The 22,539-nt window shown below is 42.5% G+C and overlaps 1 protein-coding gene across 4 annotated transcripts in view; it reads left to right on the top strand.

Moving 5' to 3' along the window:
* Window positions 1-3,997: 3,997 nt before the first annotated feature.
* Window positions 3,998-22,539, top strand: part of jade1 (jade family PHD finger 1) — a 66,078-nt gene continuing 47,536 nt past the window's right edge. Inside the window, exons 1-3 of one of the 4 annotated variants that reach the window (XM_045705232.2) lie at window positions 3,998-4,118; window positions 6,823-6,903; window positions 15,020-15,084. In XM_045705232.2, the coding sequence (XP_045561188.2) occupies window positions 6,852-6,903; window positions 15,020-15,084 (117 nt within the window). In that variant the 5' untranslated portion in view covers window positions 3,998-4,118; window positions 6,823-6,851. Of the gene's footprint in view, window positions 4,119-5,032; window positions 5,394-6,822; window positions 6,904-15,019; window positions 15,085-22,539 lie in introns of those variants that run through there. The other 3 variants (XM_045705120.2, XM_045705172.2, XM_045705200.2) reach the window with 3 other exon arrangements.

Below are 22,539 nucleotides of genomic sequence, written 5' to 3'. Positions count from 1 at the left end.
TAATGGTGAGAGGTTAGCATGTCTTGGGGGTATGATATAAAATGCTAACCTCCCCTGTTATTGTAATGGTGAGAGGTTAGCATGTCTTGGGGGTATGATATAAAATGCTAACCTCCCCTGTTATTGTAATGGTGAGAGGTTAGCATGTCTTGGGGGTATGATATAAAATGCTAACCTCCCCTGTTATTGTAATGGTGAGAGGTTAGCATGTCTTGGGGGTATGATATAAAATGCTAACCTCCCCTGTTATTGTGATGGTGAGAGGTTAGCATGTCTTGGGGGGTATGATATAAAATGCTAACCTCCCCTGTTATTGTAATGGTGAGAGGTTAGCATGTCTTGGGGGTTATGATATAAAATGCTAATCTCCCCTGTTATTGTAATGGTGAGAGGTTAGCATGTCTTGGGGGTACGATATAAAATGCTAACCTCCCCTGTTATTGTAATGGTGAGAGGTTAGCATGTCTTGGGCGTATGATATTTGTGCTTCTAACTTTCTCACTCATCATTTACAATTTATTCAGGACTATCCATAACCACAGTCACATCCACATGAATGTAGAAGTGTTTAGAAACTTTTTCTATTCTTATTTACAATAAAAGTGACTCTAAAATTACACAATACTTTATTTACCATTAATTTCTATTGGGCACCAAATAATCTGAAACACAACCAAAACAAACTGCAAATGCATCCAACAAATGTGTGGAGCCACAAGCTTGATGTAATCATTGCGTGCTAAGAATATGGGACCAAATATGAAACTTTTGACTACTTTAATACACATAAGTGAATATGTCCCAATACTTTTGGTCCCCTAAAATGGGGGGACTATGTAAAAATGTGCATAGTTCATCCGATATGGATGAAAATACCCGCAAATTAAAGTTGACAGTCTGTACTGTAACCTCTAAGTCATTGTGTCACTTCAAATCCAAAGTGCTGGAGTACAGAGCCACAACAACAACACGTGTCACTGTCCCAATACTACTGGAGACCCTTGTATCTGCTCTCTATAATTCTCCAGACCTTATATTCCAATGCAGCCAATGTTATGCATGACCACCATGGTATTGTACAGCTGCTATCTGGGAACTCATCTGGTTCAGAAATCAAACTCTGGTCATCTTATTGCAGAACACATTGTATAACTGTTTTTAAGAGAAGATTGTATTGGAAGGTATGCTATATGTGTAGGCTATACCATGTGTATTGCTGGCTAATACACATATGCAGCTGTCTTTTTTAAACCTCCATTCTAGCATACATGACACACACATCTGTCAATCTATATGCTTTTATTTGGTTTTCAATGCAAATTATATGATAGAATGTCTTCAAGAATGTAGCTAGATACAGAATATGATTAAAAATGTAATTGACAGAGAGAGATAGCTAATGAAACACTAACTGCTCAGGACAGGCACATTGACGTTTCCAGTATTAGCTGGCTAGGCTAGGCAACATTGGCTAGCTTTCAATATATCGGCTAAATGCTCAACGGTGTTACCTCTTCATAGGATCAAGACTATCTGTATCCTCTACGTCTTTTACTTCTTCCCGTTCAAGATACACTACATGACTGCTCGTCAAACATCTCATTCCAAAATCATGGGTATTAATATGGAGTTGGTCCCCCCCTTCGCTGCTATAACAGCCTCCACTCTTCTGGGAAGGCTTTCCACTAGATGTTGGAACATTGCTGCGGGGACTTGCTTCCATTCAGCCACAAGAGCATTAGTGAGGTCTGGCACTGATGTTGGGCGATTAGACCTGGCTCGCAGTCGGTGTTCCAATTCATCCCAAATGTGTACGATGGGGTTGAGGTCAGGGCTCTGTGCAGGCCAGTGAAGTTCTTCCACACAGATCTCGACAAACCATATCTGTATAGACCTCTTTGTGCACGGGGGAATTGTCATGCTGAACCAGGAAAAGGTCTTCCCCAAACTGTTACGACAAAGTTGGAAGCACATAATCGTCTAGAATGTAATTGAATACTGTAGCGTTAAGATGTCCCTTCACTGGAACTAAGGGGCCCAAACCATGAAAAACAGCCCCAGACCGTTATTCCTCCCCCACCAAACTTTACAGTTGGCACTATGCATCGGGGCAGGTAGCGTTCTCCTGGCATCCGCCAAACTCAGATTCGTCCGTCGGACTGCCGGATGGTGAAGCATGAATCATCACTCGAGAGAATGCGTTTCCACTGCTCCAGAGTCCAATGGCAGCGAGCTTTACACCACTCCACCCAACGCTTGGCATTAGGCATGGTGATCTTAGGCTTGTGTGCGGCTGCTCGGCCATGGAAACCCATTTCATGAAGCTCCCGACGAACAGTTCTTGTGCTGACGTTGCTTCCAGAGGCAGTTTGGAACTCGCTAGTGAGTGTTGCAACAGAGGACAGATGATTTTTACGCGCTTCAGCGGTCTCTTTCTGTGACCTTGTGTGGCCTTCCACTTCGCGGCAGAGCCGTTGTTGCTCCTAGACATTTCCACTTCACAATAACAGCACTTACAGTCGACCGGGGCAGCTCTAGCAGGGCAGAAATTTGACGAACTGACTTGTTAGAAAGGTGGCATCCTATGACGCTGCCATGTTGAATGTCACTGAGCTCTTCAGTAAGGCCGATGAGGTTTAACGGCGGTTGGCATTCAATAAATGTTGCATTACCAACCACCTACTAGACTGGAGTATAACTCCCTTTTGCTTTGCTTGAAAATAAAAATCAACAAATACCCTACACTCTAATACTAAAAACCCACCACCCTACTACACTATTTAAATACCCTACCATCTACCATCTAACCCTACACTCACTAAAAACCCAGCACCCTACTACACTATTTAAATACCCTACCATCTAACCCTACACTCATTACCAACCCACCCCCTACTACACTATTTAAATACCCTACCATCTACCATCTACCCCTACACTCATTACCAACCCACCCCTACTACACTATTTAAATACCCTACCATCTACCCCTACACTCATTACCAACCCACCCCCTACTACACTATTTAAATACCCTACCATCTACCCCTACACTCATTACCATCTACCACCCTACTACACTATTTAAATACCCTACCATCTAACCCTACACTCATTACCAACCCACCCCCCTACTACACTATTTGAATACCCTACCATCTACCATCTAACCCTACACTCATTACCAACTACCACCCTACTACACTATTTAAATACCCTACCATCTACCATCTAACCCTACACTCATTACCAACTACCACCCTACTACACTATTTAAATACCCTACCATCTAACCCTACACTCACTACCATCTACCACCCTACTCCACTATTTAAATACACTTTTCCCAGCGCATACTTCACCCTTTAACACCTGACACGGGCTTCCTACATATGCATCCTTACCCAACAAACGCATTCCAACAAGAAGCGATTCATTATCATTCATACAAGTTTCCTCCACTCCAATTTTAGACCATTCCCTTTTTGTTGCAGTTTTCGCTACTACTGTTGTCCATTCAGAACATTTGTCTTCACCAACTTTGTTCGATGCACTGCTTGATTTTGAACTCCGCATTCACTTCCGCCATCTTTTTCCTGAACCAGAACCGTAGTCCTCACATGTGCGCCCCAATAGGAATTCATAGGTATAACCAATCAAACTCAGATCAGACATCAATAGAGGACACAGATCGTATGATCAACATTTAGATAAATGAATAGAATATGACTTACTGGTACACATTATGATTCTGTATAATTTCGTTATTATTAAGGCACTTTCAATAATATCTCACTACTAGGCTCATGCCATGAACATGCATAGCCATCTCGAAACAACTCTGATATTGTTTTTTTTTCTCAAAGTTGCCGTGTGACGTGCCCTACTCATATCAGTACACTCGTAACAACTTAAGCATGACGAAACTTATATTCGATCAAATAAACCTTATGTAGCAAATAAGCCATTCATTTTTTTTTGTGTTGTTGACCAAATTCTACACTCTCATTGACCTCCATACAAAAACTCATTGCTTGTTGGGTGAACCAATGCCACCTTCTGGAGGGGAGACAGATTTTTCACCGAGTTGGGCCTCTCTCTTCATTTTCCTCTCTGATGTGAGTAGATTGTTGTTTTTAAGGTTATCTTGGACGCAGTCTCCAGTTCTTATTATACCGTAGTGGTTCCCATATGTCTGAAAGCAGCATTTAGGGCGGAGAGACAAGTATCTTGTCAGTATATCCGTAATTCTTTGGTAACATCGTATAGATGTAGGCCATTGGCTGCCTTCATCACAAGGGGTAGGTACGGGAGTTCTGATTGGTTCCAAGTTTAGCAGTTTGCAAATATGCCTGGGCAGTGTTTGAAATATTTTGTTTTTACTGACAAACTGCAAGAATTGAATGTGCAACAAATTTTACAGTATTCAGGAATATTTTATTGTCAGATACAAAAACTAATCTCCTCCCTCGGCGTAGATCGATCAACTTCACTGTTTACGGCGTTGGTCCACCACCGAAACGAGCAGTATAATGCCGCACTACACAACTGGGAACTCTGATTTGGGACTTCGGTGCGTTCAAAACAACTGGAAACTCGAAGAAGATAAAAAACAAACTCCGCGGAAAAATCCGAGTTCCCAGTTGTCTTTATAGCGCCATAATTCCCTTTATTTTTGAAAATTGTTTTATACATTTTGTCGTTACAATGCTGCGCCAATACTGAGGTCGTCACTAGTTACCACAGCAACAAAGCCATAAACCCCGCCTATTTACAAAAAAAAAAAAAAAGTATTTTAAAAATGTTGAGATTTTGAAAGCTAACCCAAACCACACTGCTAACCTTAAATGAACACTGAAAAAAAAAAAACATTTTTGATTTCAGGAATTTTTATGGATATATATTGTGGCTGTGGTAACTAGTGACAACCCAATAGCTGATGACTGGTCATTTGTCAACGATCAATGCGCACAAACTCAAACCCCATTGGATGAGAAAGACAGAAGTCCCTCCGCTCTGACCGTTTCCTCCAATGGGGTTTTGAGAAAAGGACGCGAGGGGAATGTGATTGAGGAAAGGCCAATGTACAGGTTTGCGGTCCAAAAATAAATCGACCTATGGTTTATTCGGTTGACGGTTGTAAACGAGGAGTATTTGTCGATTGTGAACCTTTTTTTCCAGGCGGGTTTTAGGTCACCTTTTTCCGATTAATCACGCAAAAAAACGCGTTGGCCCGATGAAAGTGCCCCATCTTGCGACAACAGGCAGTAGTTGAGTATACCCTCCAAATCCACCATACGCCACTGTTTGTGTTTGAGGAATGCGGGGTGAGTGGTACTCTCTCCTACACCAGCTGTATTTAGACACCACCGCATCGGCCAGACGTGCTGTAGGTATTGTCCCCTATTTTTTTTTTTGTAAAATTTTTTTTCTTCTCGTTTTTAACAAAAAATAATCTTCCTCTGGGTTTTTTAAAACAGGAATTTCTCATGTAAACTTATGTTTTTCACCCCATGTGAACGTTGTGCTACCATATTTCCCAGCCCGTTAGCACTGAGTTTGCCGCTAGTTACTACGTCATTTAAAATGGCGCCAAGATTAAAGTTCAGAGGGCCACTGAATCTGTCATAATGCTCCGTAATAAACATACATTATATTCACTCGCATGCAGAGTGGTGGCACAATACCGTGTGGGCAAGCGCTGCTTGTACATCTCAGCCACATTCGTTGTAAGGGAACTTTAGCATTAGCTAGGCTAGATGGCTAACTAAAGCAGATAGCTACTAGCTAGCTTAGCTAGTTAACTAGCTACCGTGTTTACTAGTTAAAGGGGGTGCGACGAGCAAGTCTGCCAAGTTCGCACGTCGGGCAGGCTATCTTTCAGTGACAAACATGTTGTCTTATTTACTTGTTCGTATAGCTACTCAACTAGCTGCGAATGTTTGTTTGTTTTACACGTTGTCGCAGGTCATACATGGTTGTGCTTGCTTCAACATGAGGTAGCAGATTCGTAAAGTTTTTTGTTGTTGTTGTTGAGTCTGTGTCCTGCCTTAGCTATTTGTTTGCATATTGAGGTGGTTTATTATAGCTAAACACATTCTAACCTTATTCATCATGTGCGTTCAAGATAACTGGGAACTCGCAAAATACGAGGTCAAATCATGACGTCAGTGCTCTAGAAAGATGACCGCTCCAAAACCATTAATCCCATTTTGAGGAGGTTTATTCCGAGTTGCCAGTTGTTTGGAACGTGGCTTCGGTCATCATGGGCTCACCGTTTTTATATATTTTTATTTTATTTATTCAAAATACAGATCAACAATTTTACATCATACAAAACAACGCAGGTATTAACGAGAAAATACTGAAACAAACAAAAATAAGATAAACAACTCTAGTGCAATTGTTGAACATTCAGACACAGCCGTGAGGTCATTTGTGATGTAGTTAGTGTTTTTTGCTTGATAACTTGTATGGGAATAAACACTGTCAGTAACACAGGTGTGTTTCGCTTGTTGCTAGTTAGTTAGGAGGCTTGAAACAAATGCACGAAGAGTGACGAGCACTTCTGTGTGATGTTTCTGTGGAAGGCAGTGGAGGAGGTGACCATCTTATAACTGACCAGTAACGTTAATATTTTTGTTTCTTCATAATTGCAAACAAATGATTTACCATTATCTGTCAACTCTGTCCAATAACTCTTCATTGATCATCAGTCAGTCTGATGACAGCCATGTGTAGTGTCTGGTGACAGAGTTCTGTACATGGAGGCAAAGGAATCTGTCTGTACTTTGCAGTTAGTTATGAATCTTCTCTTTTCAGATTACACCTTGACCTCGCCAAGACAGACCATGAAGAGAAGTCGGCATCCAAGCAGCAGCGAAGAAGACTCTGATAATGGAAGTAAGCATTCTCTCTAGTCTAGAATAATGCTATGTTCAAAACAACTGGGAACTCTGACAAATACAAGGTCAAATCATGACGTCGTTGATTTTCAGGTCGGGAAAGTCTGAGCTCTAGAAAAAGGCCAGAGTTGGAATACCGAGTTGGATGACCGTTCAAATCGATTTTTCCCAGTTGGAGCTAGTTTTTTTTCCAGAGTTCCCAGTTGTTTTGAACGCACTGAAGTCGGAAGTCAGAGATTACCGAGTTCCCAGTTGATTTGAACACGGCATAACACTAACCTCTACCCTAGACTAACCCCAGGGCTTGACATTAGGGTTAGGGTCACTTGTCCAAAAATTCAAATTGTGTAATGCAAGGAACCACTTTATGAAATGCATTGCTGTATTATTTTTTTTCCCCATAGAGAATCCGACAGAGTAGAATACACTCTGCCTATTGGCTTCTTTGCACATTCAAGCCTGTTTCAAAATACCCTTGGTAGCCTAAGATATTGCTACATTGCAATTACAAAAAAAGTTAAATAGCAATGAGGCTGATGCAACAGATCAGACCGCTTAGCTTAAAATGTTGATCAAGTTTTATTTCTTCATATTATAAGCTCAGCACTGACTGTAGGCTACGTGCAAATGTTTCTGAAACGCAATGAGCGGGAAACGGCATGCTCAAATCAAATGTATTTATATAGCCCTTCTTACATCAGCTGATATCTCAAAGTGCTGTACAGAAACAAACAATAATAATCATAGTAGTTGTCGAATGCACAAGTGGTTTTAAATGTCAGAGATGCAAATGTATGTTAGAAATGAAGAAACGGGGGGGATCTGAAGATGCATCAACTACCCCGGGTTGTTAGTATGGCTAGGATTGGGTCTTTGGCTGCTGGACGATAACATCATGTTGTTTTGATAACCAATCCAACATGGTTTCATGGCATACGAAGTGTTTATAAAATAATCCCCTCAACGTTTCTAAGATCGTATTTTTAAAGGCTACTTTGAAACATGCTTCATGAAATGACATGACACTTTCAGATTTTAAACAATTACATTTATGGTTTATAAATAGTTTCAAAATGCTGACTGCATCTGCTCAGATTCCAGATGGGGGATGGGCGGTGCTTAACTGGCACTGTGATCTGAACCGCGCCTCGAGTATGTCAACAAAATCAAACCTTTATATGTTAATTCTTTCATCATATTTCTCAAACATGACTGTGTGCTGCTATAGCCCCTTGCTTTAGCTACTGTCATGGAGTTCGCTAAATATTTTCATCGAGAAGCTGATAAAACACACAGGTGCAAGATCAAGGTGACTTACAAAGGTGAGGACTAAGAGCAAGAGAGGGAGTGTGGTGACGTAGTGTCCACAACTAAAGAATCATTATGGAATCTGAAAAGACACGTATCCCGACAGCATGATGGCGTACTAAGTAGGTCCACATGCTAACAGAAAGGATTGAGGTGGGTAGCTAGCTGAGTGTGTCATTGTAGCAAGGTATTTCTGAACAAAACAATCAGATTTCCTTCTATTAGCCTATTAGCATAGATATCATTGATTTTTGTCCTAATAGGCCAGACATATTACCTCTTTCAAGGAAGTTTCCATTTTTATCTGGTTATTTTGCCTAAAAACCCTTTTAGGCCTACCTAATTTAAAAATATATTTTTAAATCTGCATCCCTGCCCAGACTGGCATGAATGAAGGGTGTTTAGCACCCCCATCGCATGAAGCCACAGACTCTGGCCGAACTCTCTGTTTCTAAAAATGAATTCAAAGGCACGGAGGCTAAAAAGGCATTTTTCATTTGCATTTCATTCTAAGTAAGTCACAGCCTATTTGTTGGAATTTATAGACTATAATGATTCAATAGAACGAAATGTTGTTTTAAATGCGGAGCTTTAATATTCCTGCCAGTCTAGTGTGTCACTTGCAATTGCTTTACTTATTTGTAGGCTATAGCTTTGAAATAACTGAAATAATAGGCTAGTAATATAGCCTAAATAATTCACTCCCTGTCTGGCTGTTGACCTATTCAGTGTTTATACGACAGGTATTTGAAATGATGAGCGCTTTTTACAGTCACCTTTCCATGTTTATGAAAATACTTTTCATTTAAATCATATGGTTTGGTTTCAATACTTCAAAACCAAATGGTAGGTCCAGGTAGTCACAAAAATAGGTTGGTGTTGGTGAAATGGTCATTTTAATGGTCAGAATTTGGAGCGGCAATTTCTTCTTATTCTTCCTGTGAGCGAGGAGCGTTTTTAGCGAAGTGGTTGGAAATGATGGAGCACGCCAGAGCGCGACCGATGAGCGGGATTTACGACCACTCAACATACTTGGCTCTGATCCAATGCTGATTGGAGTAATTATTTGATATTGTGATAAACATTTTTTGTTGTTGCTTATCCCGGACAAGTGTTAATGTCGAGCTCCATCTAACCTCTTTCCCCCAGACTAACCCTAACCTCTTTCCCCCAGACTAACCCTAACCTCTTTCCCCCAGACTAACCCTAACCTCTTTCCCCCAGACTAACCCTAACCTCTTTCCCCCAGACTAACCCTAACCTCTTTCCCCCAGACTAACCCTAACCTCTTTCCCCCAGACTAACCCTAACCTCTTTCCCCCAGACTAACCCTAACCTCTTTCCCCCAGACTAACCCTAACCTCTTTCCCCCAGACTAACCCTAACCTCTTTCCCCCAGACTAACCCTAACCTCTTTCCCCCAGACTAACCCTAACCTCTTTCCCCCAGACTAACCCTAACCTCTTTCCCCCAGACTAACCCTAACCTCTTTCCCCCAGACTAACCCTAACCTCTTTCCCCCAGACTAACCCTAACCTCTTTCCCCCAGACTAACCCTAACCTCTTTCCCCCAGACTAACCCTAACCTCTTTCCCCCAGACTAACCCTAACCTCTTTCCCCCAGACTAACCCTAACCTCTTTCCCCCAGACTAACCCTAACCTCTTTCCCCCAGACTAACCCTAACCTCTTTCCCCCAGACTAACCCTAACCTCTTTCCCCCAGACTAACCCTAACCTCTTTCCCCCAGACTGACCCTAACCTCTTTCCCCCAGACTGACCCTAACCTCTTTCCCCCAGACTGACCCTAACCTCTTTCCCCCAGACTAACCCTAACCTCTTTCCCCCAGACTAACCCGAGCCTGGCTTTCGGATCCAGAATTGTAACCCTAGACGGTCTTTCCCCCAGACTGAACCCGAACCTCCACCCTATTGGTGGAACTTGCTTTAACACTTTACAAGTATTTTTGTGGTAGTGGAAGAAGTTTAAAATATTTTACTTAAGCCAAGAAGTTAAATATAGTCAAAGTAAAATAATTGGTCTGATTACTTTGATAGACTACACATATTTGTTGCAAAATGCTGTTACGGGAGAACATCATTCTCAAACGAACACCGGATCGTTTTTTATCATGCGACAGAGCTGCATATTACAGCCTAATGGTAGAAACTTAGAGAGAATATCTGAAGATATAACGATAGGATTGCGCTTTACTGTTTTTGGACAGTAGTAGTAGAAGACATGCTGGTTTCAATATCAGGAAATCTAAGATTATTATTTTTTTCTTCTGTGGTGGTGGGATTTTGGCTGTAGGCAAGGTAGTCTGACTGACAGCTCTCACAGCTCATCCTCGCTCTATAATCACGTGGGTCGTGTCATTCAGGCTAGTGGAATCTGACTTTGTGGCTGTGGAATCTAGTGGAACCTGCATTCAGGCTAGTGGAATCTGACTTTGTGGCTGTGGAATCTAGTGGAACCTCGCTTTCTGCCCATTCAACTGGCGTTTTGCGTCCGTTCATCAAGTGGAAGCAGAGAGAGTTTCGGAGCGACAACTGTTTTGAGTGTCGGAATTTGACAGTTTTTTTTTTTTCTCAGAGTGAGAATGGAAGAGACACAGGGGACATCCTGCTGTGGGAAAGGGTTCTTAGCCATGAAGCGCATAAAGTCAGACTGGAGGTCCAGCCTGTCCACCAGCATGATGCACAGTTTACTGCTTGACTGACTGAGGACTGCAAGGCAGAGAGGGCCGTTAGCAAGTAATGGTTCTCAAAAAGGTCAAGGAGGCCGTTCTTCAGTGACTGAAGCAGGGAGGGTGAAGCAGGGAGGGTGAAGCAGGGAGGGTGAAGCAGGGAGGGTGAAGCAGGGAGGGTGAAGCAGGGAGGGTGAAGCAGGGAGGGTGAAGGCTGGGAAACACACCCACTTATTCTTTAACACAAGATGGCGCCGATAAAGATGGCAGCTTCGCTTCTAGTCCTTAGGAAACTGTGCAGTATAAAATAAATGTAATTCTTACATTGTTAGCCCAGAAAATGTGTTATTACATTCAACAGGGAAGAACTATTGGATATCAGAGAAACGTCAACTTACCAGCACTACGACCAGGAATACAACTTTCCAAGAGCGGATCCTTTGTCTGCACCTCCCAGGGCATTTGATCTGATTCCAGAGGCCGACCAGAAACGACGCCGCCAGAGAGAAGGGAGGGAGCCGGAACGGTCTTCTAGTGAGGCTTCGGATGCGCTCACAACACCCGCCGCTTCCCAGTATATTACTCGCTAGTGTCCAGTCCCTAGTTAGTCTTAGAAAGTAGGGCAAGTGTTGCTTTCTAAAGTGATATCCAGGATTGTAAACATATTTCACGGAAACATGGCTAGCTGTGGACATGCTGTCGGAGTCCGTACAGCCAATGGGATTTTCAGAATAAATATCTCTCCGGCAAGAAGAAGGGCGGAGGTGTATGTTTCATGATTAACGACTCGTGGTGTAATTGTAACATACAAGAACTCAAGTTCTTTTGTTCACCTGACCTAGAATTCCTCAATCAAATGCCGACTGTATAATCTCCTAAGGGAATTCTCCTCGGTTATCGTCACAGCCGTGTATATCCCAACGCAAGCGGATACCAGAACAAGGAACTTCACTGGACTTTATGCAAAATGGAAACCATATATCCTGAGGCTGCAGTTATTATAGTTGGGGATTTTAACAAAGCTAATTTGAGAACAAGGCTACCTAAATTCTATCAGCATATCGATTGCGGTACACGAGCGAGTAACACGCTCGACCATTACTACTCTAACTTCCGCGACGCGTACAAGGCCCTTCCCCCGCCCTCCTTTTGGCAAATCCGACCATGACTCCATCTTGTTGCTCCCCTCCTATAGGCAGAAACTAAAACGGGAAGCAGCGCCCGTGCGTAGGTCTATCCAACGCTGGTCTGACCAATCGGATTCCACGCTTCAAGATTGCTTCGATCACATGGACTGGGATATGTTCCGGGTAGCCTCAGAGAATAACATTGACGTATCCACTGACTCTGTGAGAGAGTTTTATATGGAAGTGTATTGGAGATCCACTGTGAGATGTATGACACATGTATAACTGTTTTGTGTTTAAGAATTTGTGTTTAAGAATCTGTTGCTTTTATATTGTTTTGTAAACAGTTCATTTGTATGTGGGACCAATACATTGGATATGCCTAGGATAAACGCTCAGGCACTTTTGGAGAGGTTGACAAAACACTTGGATATCCCCTGTATGTCCCGACACCACCACAATGTTTGAGAGAGGTTTAGTTTTTATAGTGAACAATAACTTTTAGGAACATCCATTGTGTACATACAGTGCAATTACCACATTTGGACACTTTGTAAGGCCACTTGAATGTACCCTGGATACCCCATAACACCACCACAATGTGGGAGTGAGGTTGATATTTTTACATTTACATTTTAGTCATTTAGCAGACGCTCTTATCCAGAGCGACTTACAGTACTGAATGCATACATTTCATACATTTTTTTTCTCCCCCCCGTACTGGTCCCCCGTGGGAATCGAACCCACAACCCTGGCGTTGCAAACACCATGCTCTACCAACTGAGCCACAGGGAAGGCCTGATATAGTGCACATGTTGCGGAAGCCATCTGATCTGTTTCCAGCTCTAGTCATCAATAATTCACATATAGCTTGACTTTCAAAACATAAAAATGTATTTTGTGTGAGCTTGATCTTGTGTATTCTGAACTATCTAACTCCTATCTTCTGATCATTTCCTCATCTCCCAGATGTCGTCTTTCCAAATATACCAAGTTTAACATTGTCAGAATCATGTAATTGCACATGAATAGCAGTTACTCTTGGGTATGTCTATTTAGGCAGAAATCTACATTTCTGAAGGCTTACATTCTTTATAATAGAGAGGCACATTTTTGTACATTTTGCTTCCTACTGACCCTCATTAACGGGTCAACAAACCGTTAAAAAAAAATCTGACCAGTAAAATGACGTGACCAACAGATAATACTATCAGAGATCTGTATATAATGACGAGAGGCTTATGTTTCCGCCCTAACAGTGGGAGTCGTCCCAATGTGGAAAGGCAGGCGACAAGCTTAGGCCCAATATAAGCCCATAGAAATGCATTGGACTTATTTTGGCGAGAGTGAAACCTCTCGCTTTGCCTCTTCCACTCTGATAAGTGCTTAATGTAAACATGCAACAATAGCAAGCCTATGTCTTACAGTCAAAAGGCCTGTTATTGAACGACTCCTGTAATATAGCAGCTAATAAAACCTCATTTTCAAAGATTTGCCAAAATGCAATTCACGGAAAACACAGTTCTAAACAGCGTACCTAATGCGAGCGGATCCATATGTGGCAGAAATGAAAATCTCTGTTAGAAACGTAGAAAAGGGGGGAATCTGACAACTACTATGATGGGCTGCTAATATGACTGGGATTGTGCTTCTGGACAATGGAGAAACAAGTTGATATGCAAACCAATAGAACAGGAGAGAAATGCGGGTCAACGGCATGAGGAAACCTCCACGTTTCTATGGATGGATTATCTCAAGATGTAAAGGAAGACACCTTTATTATTTGAAGTGAAGTAAAACGTTCAGGTTTCAAAAATTATACTGTCTCCAGCTCACATTACATTATGCTGTCTCCTCACGATGCGTTATACTGTCTCCTCACGATGCGTTATACTGTCTCCTCACGATGCGTTATACTGTCTCCTCACGATGCGTTATACTGTCTCCTCACGATGCGTTATACTGTCTCCAGCTCGTTATTTTTAACTTGTGGCCACAAGTTAACACGCAGTTGCATTTAGAATTGTTATTTGTTATGACTGGGGCTGACCAAGGACTGGGGCTGACCAATGACTGGGGCTGACCAAGGACTGGGGCTGACCCAAGGACTGGGGCTGACCCAAGGACTGGGGCTGACCCAAGGACTGGGGCTGACCCAAGGACTGGGGCTGACCCAAGGACTGGGGCTGACCCAAGGACTGGGGCTGACCCAAGGACTGGGGCTGACCCAAGGACTGGGGCTGACCAAAGGACTGGCCTTACAAAAGCAGGTTTCACTCCAGTAGTCTACAGACTTTGAAGAGCTTCTCTGGTGCTGTCTGACAGGTGGTAGACTATTCCTCTCCTCTAACTAGTCTGTCTGTGTGTGTGTGTGTGTGTGTGTGTGTGTGTGTGATTTAATAAAATGCATGACGACTAATGAAAATACACTTGCCAATTTTAATTCCACCAAATTATGCACATTTTTACTGATCAGCATGACCGGTCAAATGTTTTTCCGGTGGCTAACCGGTTAACATCCCTACTCCATAAATATTCATAGTTGACATATTCCCCCGTTGTATCTGTTTCCAGGTCTATGTTTCCTAGATGCATTAAGATTTTATAATGCTGTTTGTTTGTTTGTATGTAGTGCAGACAACTGACTACTTCTATTCCACATTTTAGCAATATCAGAGCTTGTAATATTGGGTTACATGAGTTTGTGGCCCTTCCTCCTTCCTGCCAGGCATGTTCTGCACTTTCTTAGATAAAGGGGTCTCTCACAATATTGATCAATTTAACCTATTTTGCAGTTAAACACTTTTACACAACCATCCATTTGATCAATGGGAGACATTAGGGATGTGAAAAAACATGGTTGTGTTTTGTTCTACCTCCTGGTAGGAGTTTCTCAAATGTAGTGGCCTTGCCACTGGCCTACAAGTAAGGAAATGTCAGATAATTGAGATGACTGAAGTCTGTGATGTCTTTTCTCTGTCATCTCTAAGGTAACTCCACTTCCTGGTCCCAACATTCTCAACCCAGGAGAACCAATTGGAAGAAGCCCTCAGAAGTAAGTCACCCAACCCTTAACACCTAATCCCTCACCCAGCTTCTGTCTGCCTGTTGCTGTGTGCTGCTGAATGTCGATGTCCCAGTTATTGAAGGATCTCTCTGTCTATGTCCCTATTTTCGGTTTGGGTGGTAGACCATATATACCGGAAAAGGCAATGGTATAGTTTTTCAATATCATCAAAACTATCCGTTTTTTTTTTTAGTAAGTTAATACCTGCAGTCAACTTGTACAATAGGTTAGGAGATTGCCTTCTTAATTTGACCTGTTACATTTTATATTATGAAGCTTACCGTGGTTCCCCAAAACAGTTGAGACGGTCATTTGTTTGTAAATAGCAGAACGGGTCAATGCGGGAGATGGTGACGATATTTCCACTGTCCGGACGATAACGATATATCATTTACTGTAACTTTTTTATTTTTTATTTTTTTGGGGTGACATTTTATGAGCCCTTCGAAGTTAATAAATTACAAAAATATTGCTTTTAACCACCTGAAAACCCTGCATGTGCACGAATATGAAGAATCTACCAGAATGCGTGCTGCAAACCCCCGGAGCAGCGGAGACACCTTCCAGCCAGAAACAGAAAGGGGGCATTGCACTTATTGTTTTACTTCTGTGGGAAACCTGTGCAAACATGAAACAAAGGTGTATGAGTTAAATAAAGATGCAGTAAAATTACATAAAAAAAATATTTAAGGTATTCAGGATGTAAAGCAAATGTAAAAACATTTCTTTACCTTTCCCTGCCAAATATAAATGTATTATAAATGTATAACACCGGCCATTATGAATTCAAGTTGTAAACCTTTTCAAACTAACTTCTTCAAGCAGGAACACAGTTTCTGACTTCAAAGTTGCCCTGTGGCATGTGTCCACGTTGCCCTCCGTGCTAAATGCTCAGAGGGCCATCTTGTGGCTGGGATGCACAAGATGCACCACTGGCTTTCTTAAAGAAGACTTCTTCGCTGATTTGTGGAGCAGTGGCAGCTTCTTTCTCTAGTCCTCTTCAAGAGAGAGGTCTCCCACGGCTGTGTTCCCTACCAGGAGGGCTTCTGTCTCGGAGGCAGCTCTCACCTTCACCAGCGGTTATGTATGTGGTCTTGAACCTTGGGTCCAGAAAGGTAGCCATGGTGAGCAGCTCATCTGTTTCAGGGTCGGTGTATTTGTCATTCAGGTACCGTAAATTCCGGACTATAAGCCGCAACTTTTTTTCCCAGGCTTTGAACCCCGCGGCTTAAAAAATGACGCGGCTAATATATGGATTTTTCCCGCTTTAAATTTTTTTTCTCTCCAAAAAAACATTATGTGACGTGCTCATGTTTTTGGCGGCATGAAGCTTTCATTAGACCAATGAAATTGTCGAACGGGTTAAGGTCAAACAACTTTTTAGTTTACTGTTTAGATTAAATCGAGCGCTCTCAAACTTCCCATCATTCTGATTACGGTAGTCATTTTGTCACCCTCATCATGGCAAAGACACGGAGAAATGCATATGATGCAGCTTTCAAGTTGAAGGCGATTGATCTGGCTGTTGGAAAAGGAAATAGAGCTGCTGCACGGGAGCTTGGTCTTAATGAGTCGATGATAAGACGTTGGAAACAGCAGCGTTAGGAATTGACTCAGTGCAAAAAGACAACTAAAGCTTACTGCAAATTTTTTATTTTTTGTTACAAGCCGTGTTTCGTTGAAGCCTATTTATTTTTGTTACAAGCCGTGTTTCGTTAAAGCCTATTTATTTTTGTTACAAGCCGTTGTCATGACGTTGGCCTGTGGGTAAGGTTTATGACCCCCCCCCCCCCCCCATAAATACCTTTCTCCCTTCCCCTCTCTGACCCTACTGAAGGACTTGAATAGCCTGTGTTAAATATAGAGAGTCTGGGAACATCAAACAAATGGGGAAAAGGAACCATATTTTGGTAATAAAACCAGTTGGAAATATGCTTGGGAACGTAATGAGTATGGATGTCAGTTCGGTTGTCATCTGAGACATTATGACTGATGACAGGACGACATAAACTGTACCTGAGAAAGTATACACCCTCTAGTTATCAGAGTAACATGGAATTGTTATGCAATTGAAATGTTTGATATTGAAATTGTTTGTTAGGAGATTAAATGTAATTTCATCTTCCAAATGAGAGAATTGGGTTTTCATAAGGAAAGTGCCCTGCTTGATCAGTGGCCCACCCCTGTGAAGAGGAGGGGTTATAAACGATGAAACACCTCCCTCCCCCTCTCCACTATATAAGCCTTTGACGAAAAGATAACCAGGTTGTTCCAGTACGGGAGGGCTGCAGCCTCTACGTTAGAAGGACACACGTCAAGTACAGAACTAAGCCAACCTCGGCGTGAGCTTTGGTGGCGAATGGTATGAACTTTGAGCTTATTCACTACAGAAGTGATACTTCCTAGCCGTTGAGTTAGCAGCGGCCGCTGTAGACGTGGGCTAGGAAAGGACGGACGACGGATCCAGTCTAACAGACGGATACGTGGATGGCATCCTCGTATCCAATTTACCACCAGAGACATTCTTCCGAGGAACAGGAATATCTGTTGGCCAACCCGGCCAGCATCTACGACCAATCTACCGAAGCGCAGCTCAGAGTAAATATTTATTGCATTTTCCTTTTCCAAATGGGCGGTAATTTAGAATGCATAAGATAATGTATTTACGATAGCATAGCTGCTGTTTCTGTGTTCCTAAGTCTTCCCGCTCTTTCATTCAAGCCCAAACCCCTTTCCTTTGTGTAACCAGCCATGATACAGGTTCCGTTCACCAGGGGTGAATTCTGTATGACATCATTTGTATTCGGTGTATTTGTAATTCTGTGTGATTTAGTTTAGGTATTTAGTAAATAAATAATTAAACCCAATTTTGTATTGCTGATTCAACTTGTTAGCCAGGGTTCGTGAAGATAGCCAAGAATTTACAACTTTCATTATGAGACTGAAAATGAGACAAGGGTTAATATTGACTGCTATCGATGTAAAATATTACTAAGTATTTTAAGAGTTTATTCGGAAGATAACGGCTCTATAAACGTTCTTCCGTGGTGCCCCGACTTTCTAGTTAGTTACATTTACATGATTAGCTTAATCAGGTAATATTAATTACAGAGAAATTATTTTATAGAATAGCATGTCATATCACTTAATCCGGCATAGCCAAAGACACGACACCGTGTTTCGTTAAAGCCTATTTATTTTTGTTACAAGCCGTGTTTCGTTAAAGCCTGTGTAAAGTTAATTTGTTTCAATGTACCGGTAGGCACCTGCGGCTTATAGACGTGCGGCTTATTTATGTTCAAAAAATATATATTTTTTAATTCAGTGGGTGCGGCTTATATTCAGGTGCGCTTAATAGTCCGGAAATTACGGTAATTGAGGACCCTCATCTTAATCTCTCGGGTCAGTTTGGCTTCACCCTCATTTGATTTGAGAACCTCTGTCTTGAGTGAGTGGAGGACCGGCTTCAGATAGGACATGTTCACGTATGACGGGGCATCTGTGAATCCGGGAGGGGCATAAGTGCTGGCGTGATAGATTCAAAGACCTCATTGTCTTGCATGGGGGGTGCAAGGTGGCGGTTTGTTGTTGTTGTCTGCTGCCAGGACTTGTGTGATGGCCTTTTTCTGCTCCAGGACTCTTTCCATCATCTGCAGTCCAGATCCCCACCTTGTCCGTGATGAGCTTGTGGAGGGGCAGACTCAGTTTATCCTATGCACTTATCAGACCACTGACCACTTTCTTGCACACTCCTATAGCCCGGGAACCCGAGGTTTGTTTTGGACACTCCTCTAAAAAAATAATAATAATTACATATGAATCACAATTATTCAATAGAAATAACATTGCATCTGCTGTAATTAGAACAATTTACAGCATGGACCCTGGACATCATTACAAATGTAATCCATCTATCGATTTACATACAACCGTTGTGATTGAGAGCTATGTTGCTTTAGAAAACGGGACCATTTATTGAGTTGGCTATTATTATTAAAAAAAGAGAAGATGGATAAATAATTGAAACCACAGGCTAATGTGACTGGATATTTCACACATTTTTACAAATAACATATGAGGATCAGGCAGTGTAGTCAGCTATAACTTTAAACAGAGGAGATAAGGAATACATTTTAAGTTGTTTGTTTTTAAGTTATGTTATTTTTCTACCTAGTTCTGTGTTTTGGATGTTGAAACTTACCAGCATTTATGGATTTCGTTGGCAACTCTGTCCCGACCATTCAGAGTTCTGGCAGACATGTTTTGCTGTAGTATTTACGGCTCGGGATCTCTCGTATCTTGGGTCTAGAGTTCGAATCAACTTTCTGAAACCGTCTTTCTCCACAGTTTGAATTGGTTCTACGTGATACGTAATTCCACTCGTTATCTCATTCCACTTGTTGCTCTTCTTGTCATAGGGAGTACCACTAACAAATGATGAGTGATAGCTGAGTGTAGGTCTGGCTGGAAGGTGTCTTGGGATTTGCTCCGCTGCTCCAGGGGGTTTGCTTCACGCATTCTGGGAGATTCTTCATATTCGTGCACATGCAGGATTTTCAGGTGGTGAAAAAGATTGCTGGTGTTTTCCACCTTTTTGGCTTTAGCACAATGCGTCAACACAACTTGTCCACCAAACGGTACTGTGCGAGGTGTGTTAGCTGAGTGTAGGTCTGGCTGGAAGGTGTCTTGGGATTTGCTCGTACTGTGCGAGGTCGGATGTCTTAACGGCAAGCCAGTTCCAAACGACGAGGCCTCCCTTTTTTTTGAAACAATTCTTCATTGTCCTGCAAATCATACTCAATGCTTGCTTACACTTTTGCGCTTGATTTTTGCTAACGAAAGGAGTTTACTTGACTAAATGTTCACTTACTCTGCAGTTGCACATGCTAGTTTGTTGAAGTTACACTTGTATATGCAGTTCACTACTAAATGTTTGCCATCAGATATCTTATAATGGCCAGAAGTCAAAGAGCTCTGGATGGGTTCTGTTCAGTTCTCCCCCTCTGGGCCGTTCTCCCCCTCTGGGCCGTTCTCCCCCTCTGGGCCGTTCTCCCCCTCTGGGCCGTTCTCCCCCTCTGGGCCGGTGTACACATGCTGCTCTTTCTTCAGAAAGGCATGCATCACAACTCTGTTCATTTGCACAATTTCTGTCGTTCACTTTCGCTTGTAAGTCCACACACGATTAAATGACATTCGGTAACTAGCTACGTTTGTATAACTTTATGAGATGGATTTTCCTACCTTTGCAATTAGTTTGTTCATTTTTGCTCATTAGCATTTAGTTAACAGCATCTATGTAATTTCGTTATTAATTGTGCTAAGTTTGTTAGCATTCTGGTAATAGATGCCCAATAAGCTTTTGTTGCGTTTTTGGCGCCATTAATAATAAATTCCATGTTGGCAGAAGAATGGTATGACAATCTGGATACCGCCCAAGCCTACCCAATGTCCCCGGTATTTAGTGAGTGACCTGTCTTTGTCACTACAGTGCATTCTGAAAGTATTCAGACCCATTGACTTTTTCCAAATTTTGTTACGTTACAACCTATTTCTAAAATTGATTCAATAGTTTTTCCCCCCTCATCAATCTACACACAATACCCCATAATGAAAATGCAAAAACAGTTGATAACGGTTAGCTGGAAATATATTTCTTTCCCCCCCATCTATCTTCAGAGTTCGTACTGTCAGGTGACCTAAACTGGGATCTGCTTAACACCCCGGCCGTCCTACAATCTAAGCTAGATGCCTTCAATCTCACACAAATTATCAAGGAACCTACCAGGTACAACCCTAAATCCGTAACCATGGGGGCACCCTCTTAGATATCATCCTGACCAACCTGTCCTCCAAATACACCTCTGCTGTCTTCAACCAGGATCTCAGCGTTCACGCCTCATTGCCTGCGTCTGTGTTCTGAATTTGCACGTGCAAGCCAAGCGCCACCACTACTATCAGTAGCAATGTCAAAGCTGAACAAAAAAAGTCTGCAAACACCGTCCACGAACGATGTGTTTACAATACCGCGCTGGTAATAAAGCATTATTTGTTTGACCGCAACTTCTGGGGTAGCTAGCTTAACCACCATGGAGCTGGAGGCCTGCTCCTACACCCTCCTTTGGGTTAGGGTTAACCTAACCACCATGGAGCTGCTCCTACACCCTCCTTTGGGTTAGGGTTAACCTGACCACCATGGAGCTGGAGGCCTGCTCCTACACCCTCCTTTGGGTTAGGGTTAACCTGACCACCGGGCGGAGGCCTGCCCCCCCCCGGGAGGGCCTCCCCGGAGCGCCCTCCCCCCGGGGGGCCTCCCCTGGAGCGGAGGCCGCTCCCCCTCCTTGGGTTAGGGTTAACCTAACCACCATGGAGCTGGAGGCCTGCTCCTACACCCTCCTTTGGGTTAGGGTTAACCTAACCACCATGGAGCTGGAGGCCTGCTCCTACACCCTCCTTTGTCTGGATCTCCAGTAGTTTCCACAGCTAAGCCAAATGTCTTCCACACATCTGACTTCCCCTTTCCCTTCTGAGCAACCAGTAAACATTAGCCTGTTTCCAGTTTGTTTTTCACGTCCTCTGCATCCATTTTGGTGTTACGGTGTTCAGAGTTTATAACCAATGTATTGATTTGATTGATAGGCTATTGGTCACGTGCATGTGATGCATACATGTGTCACATCAAGGGTTGAGGGAATAGGGAATGTTTTTTTCCTAAACAAATGAGGGATTTTGGTAACAACTTTTCAATCAGAATTGGCTGTGACTATGTTGAGAGAGAGAGAGAGATTTTTTGCGCAGCATGTCTGAGCCCGGCCCTACTCAATCAAATCAATTTCGTACTCCCTCTACAGTAATTTGTATGTGTTAATTATTTAAACAAACAGTGCGCTTAAAGAATCAGACCATCTCGGTTATTAAAACACAGGATGTGTCTATATATGGAAAAATACACGGCTAAAAATGTTTCAATCATTTGGTCGAAAGAACAGACGACTCTCACTCCTACCCTCATCAATTATTTAGTGAGTGATCTGTCTGTGTCCCAGGTATTTAGTGGGTGATCTGTCTGTGTCCCAGGTGTTTAGTGAGTGATCTGTCTGTGTCCCAGGTATTTAGTGAGTGATCTGTCTGTGTCCCAGGTGTTTAGTGAGTGATCTGTCTGTGTCCCAGGTATTTAGTGGGTGATCTGTCTGTGTCCCAGGTATTTAGTGAGTGATCTGTCTGTGTCCCAGGTATTTAGTGAGTGATCTGTCTGTGTCCCAGGTATTTAGTGAGTGATCTGTCTGTGTCCCAGGTATTTAGTGGGTGATCTGTCTGTGTCCCAGGTATTTAGTGAGTGATCTGTCTGTGTCCCAGGTATTTAGTGGGTGATCTGGTCTGTGTCCCTGGTATTTAGTGGGTGATCTGTCTGTGTCCCAGGTATTTAGTGAGTGATCTGTCTGTGTC

Source organism: Salmo salar, chromosome 01 (assembly GCF_965601325.2).
Source record: "Salmo salar chromosome 01, fSalSal1, whole genome shotgun sequence".
In the NCBI taxonomy this organism is placed as follows: domain Eukaryota; kingdom Metazoa; phylum Chordata; class Actinopteri; order Salmoniformes; family Salmonidae; genus Salmo; species Salmo salar.
Note: the sequence above shows the minus strand (reverse complement) of the source record. Positions and strands in the feature narration are given on the sequence as shown.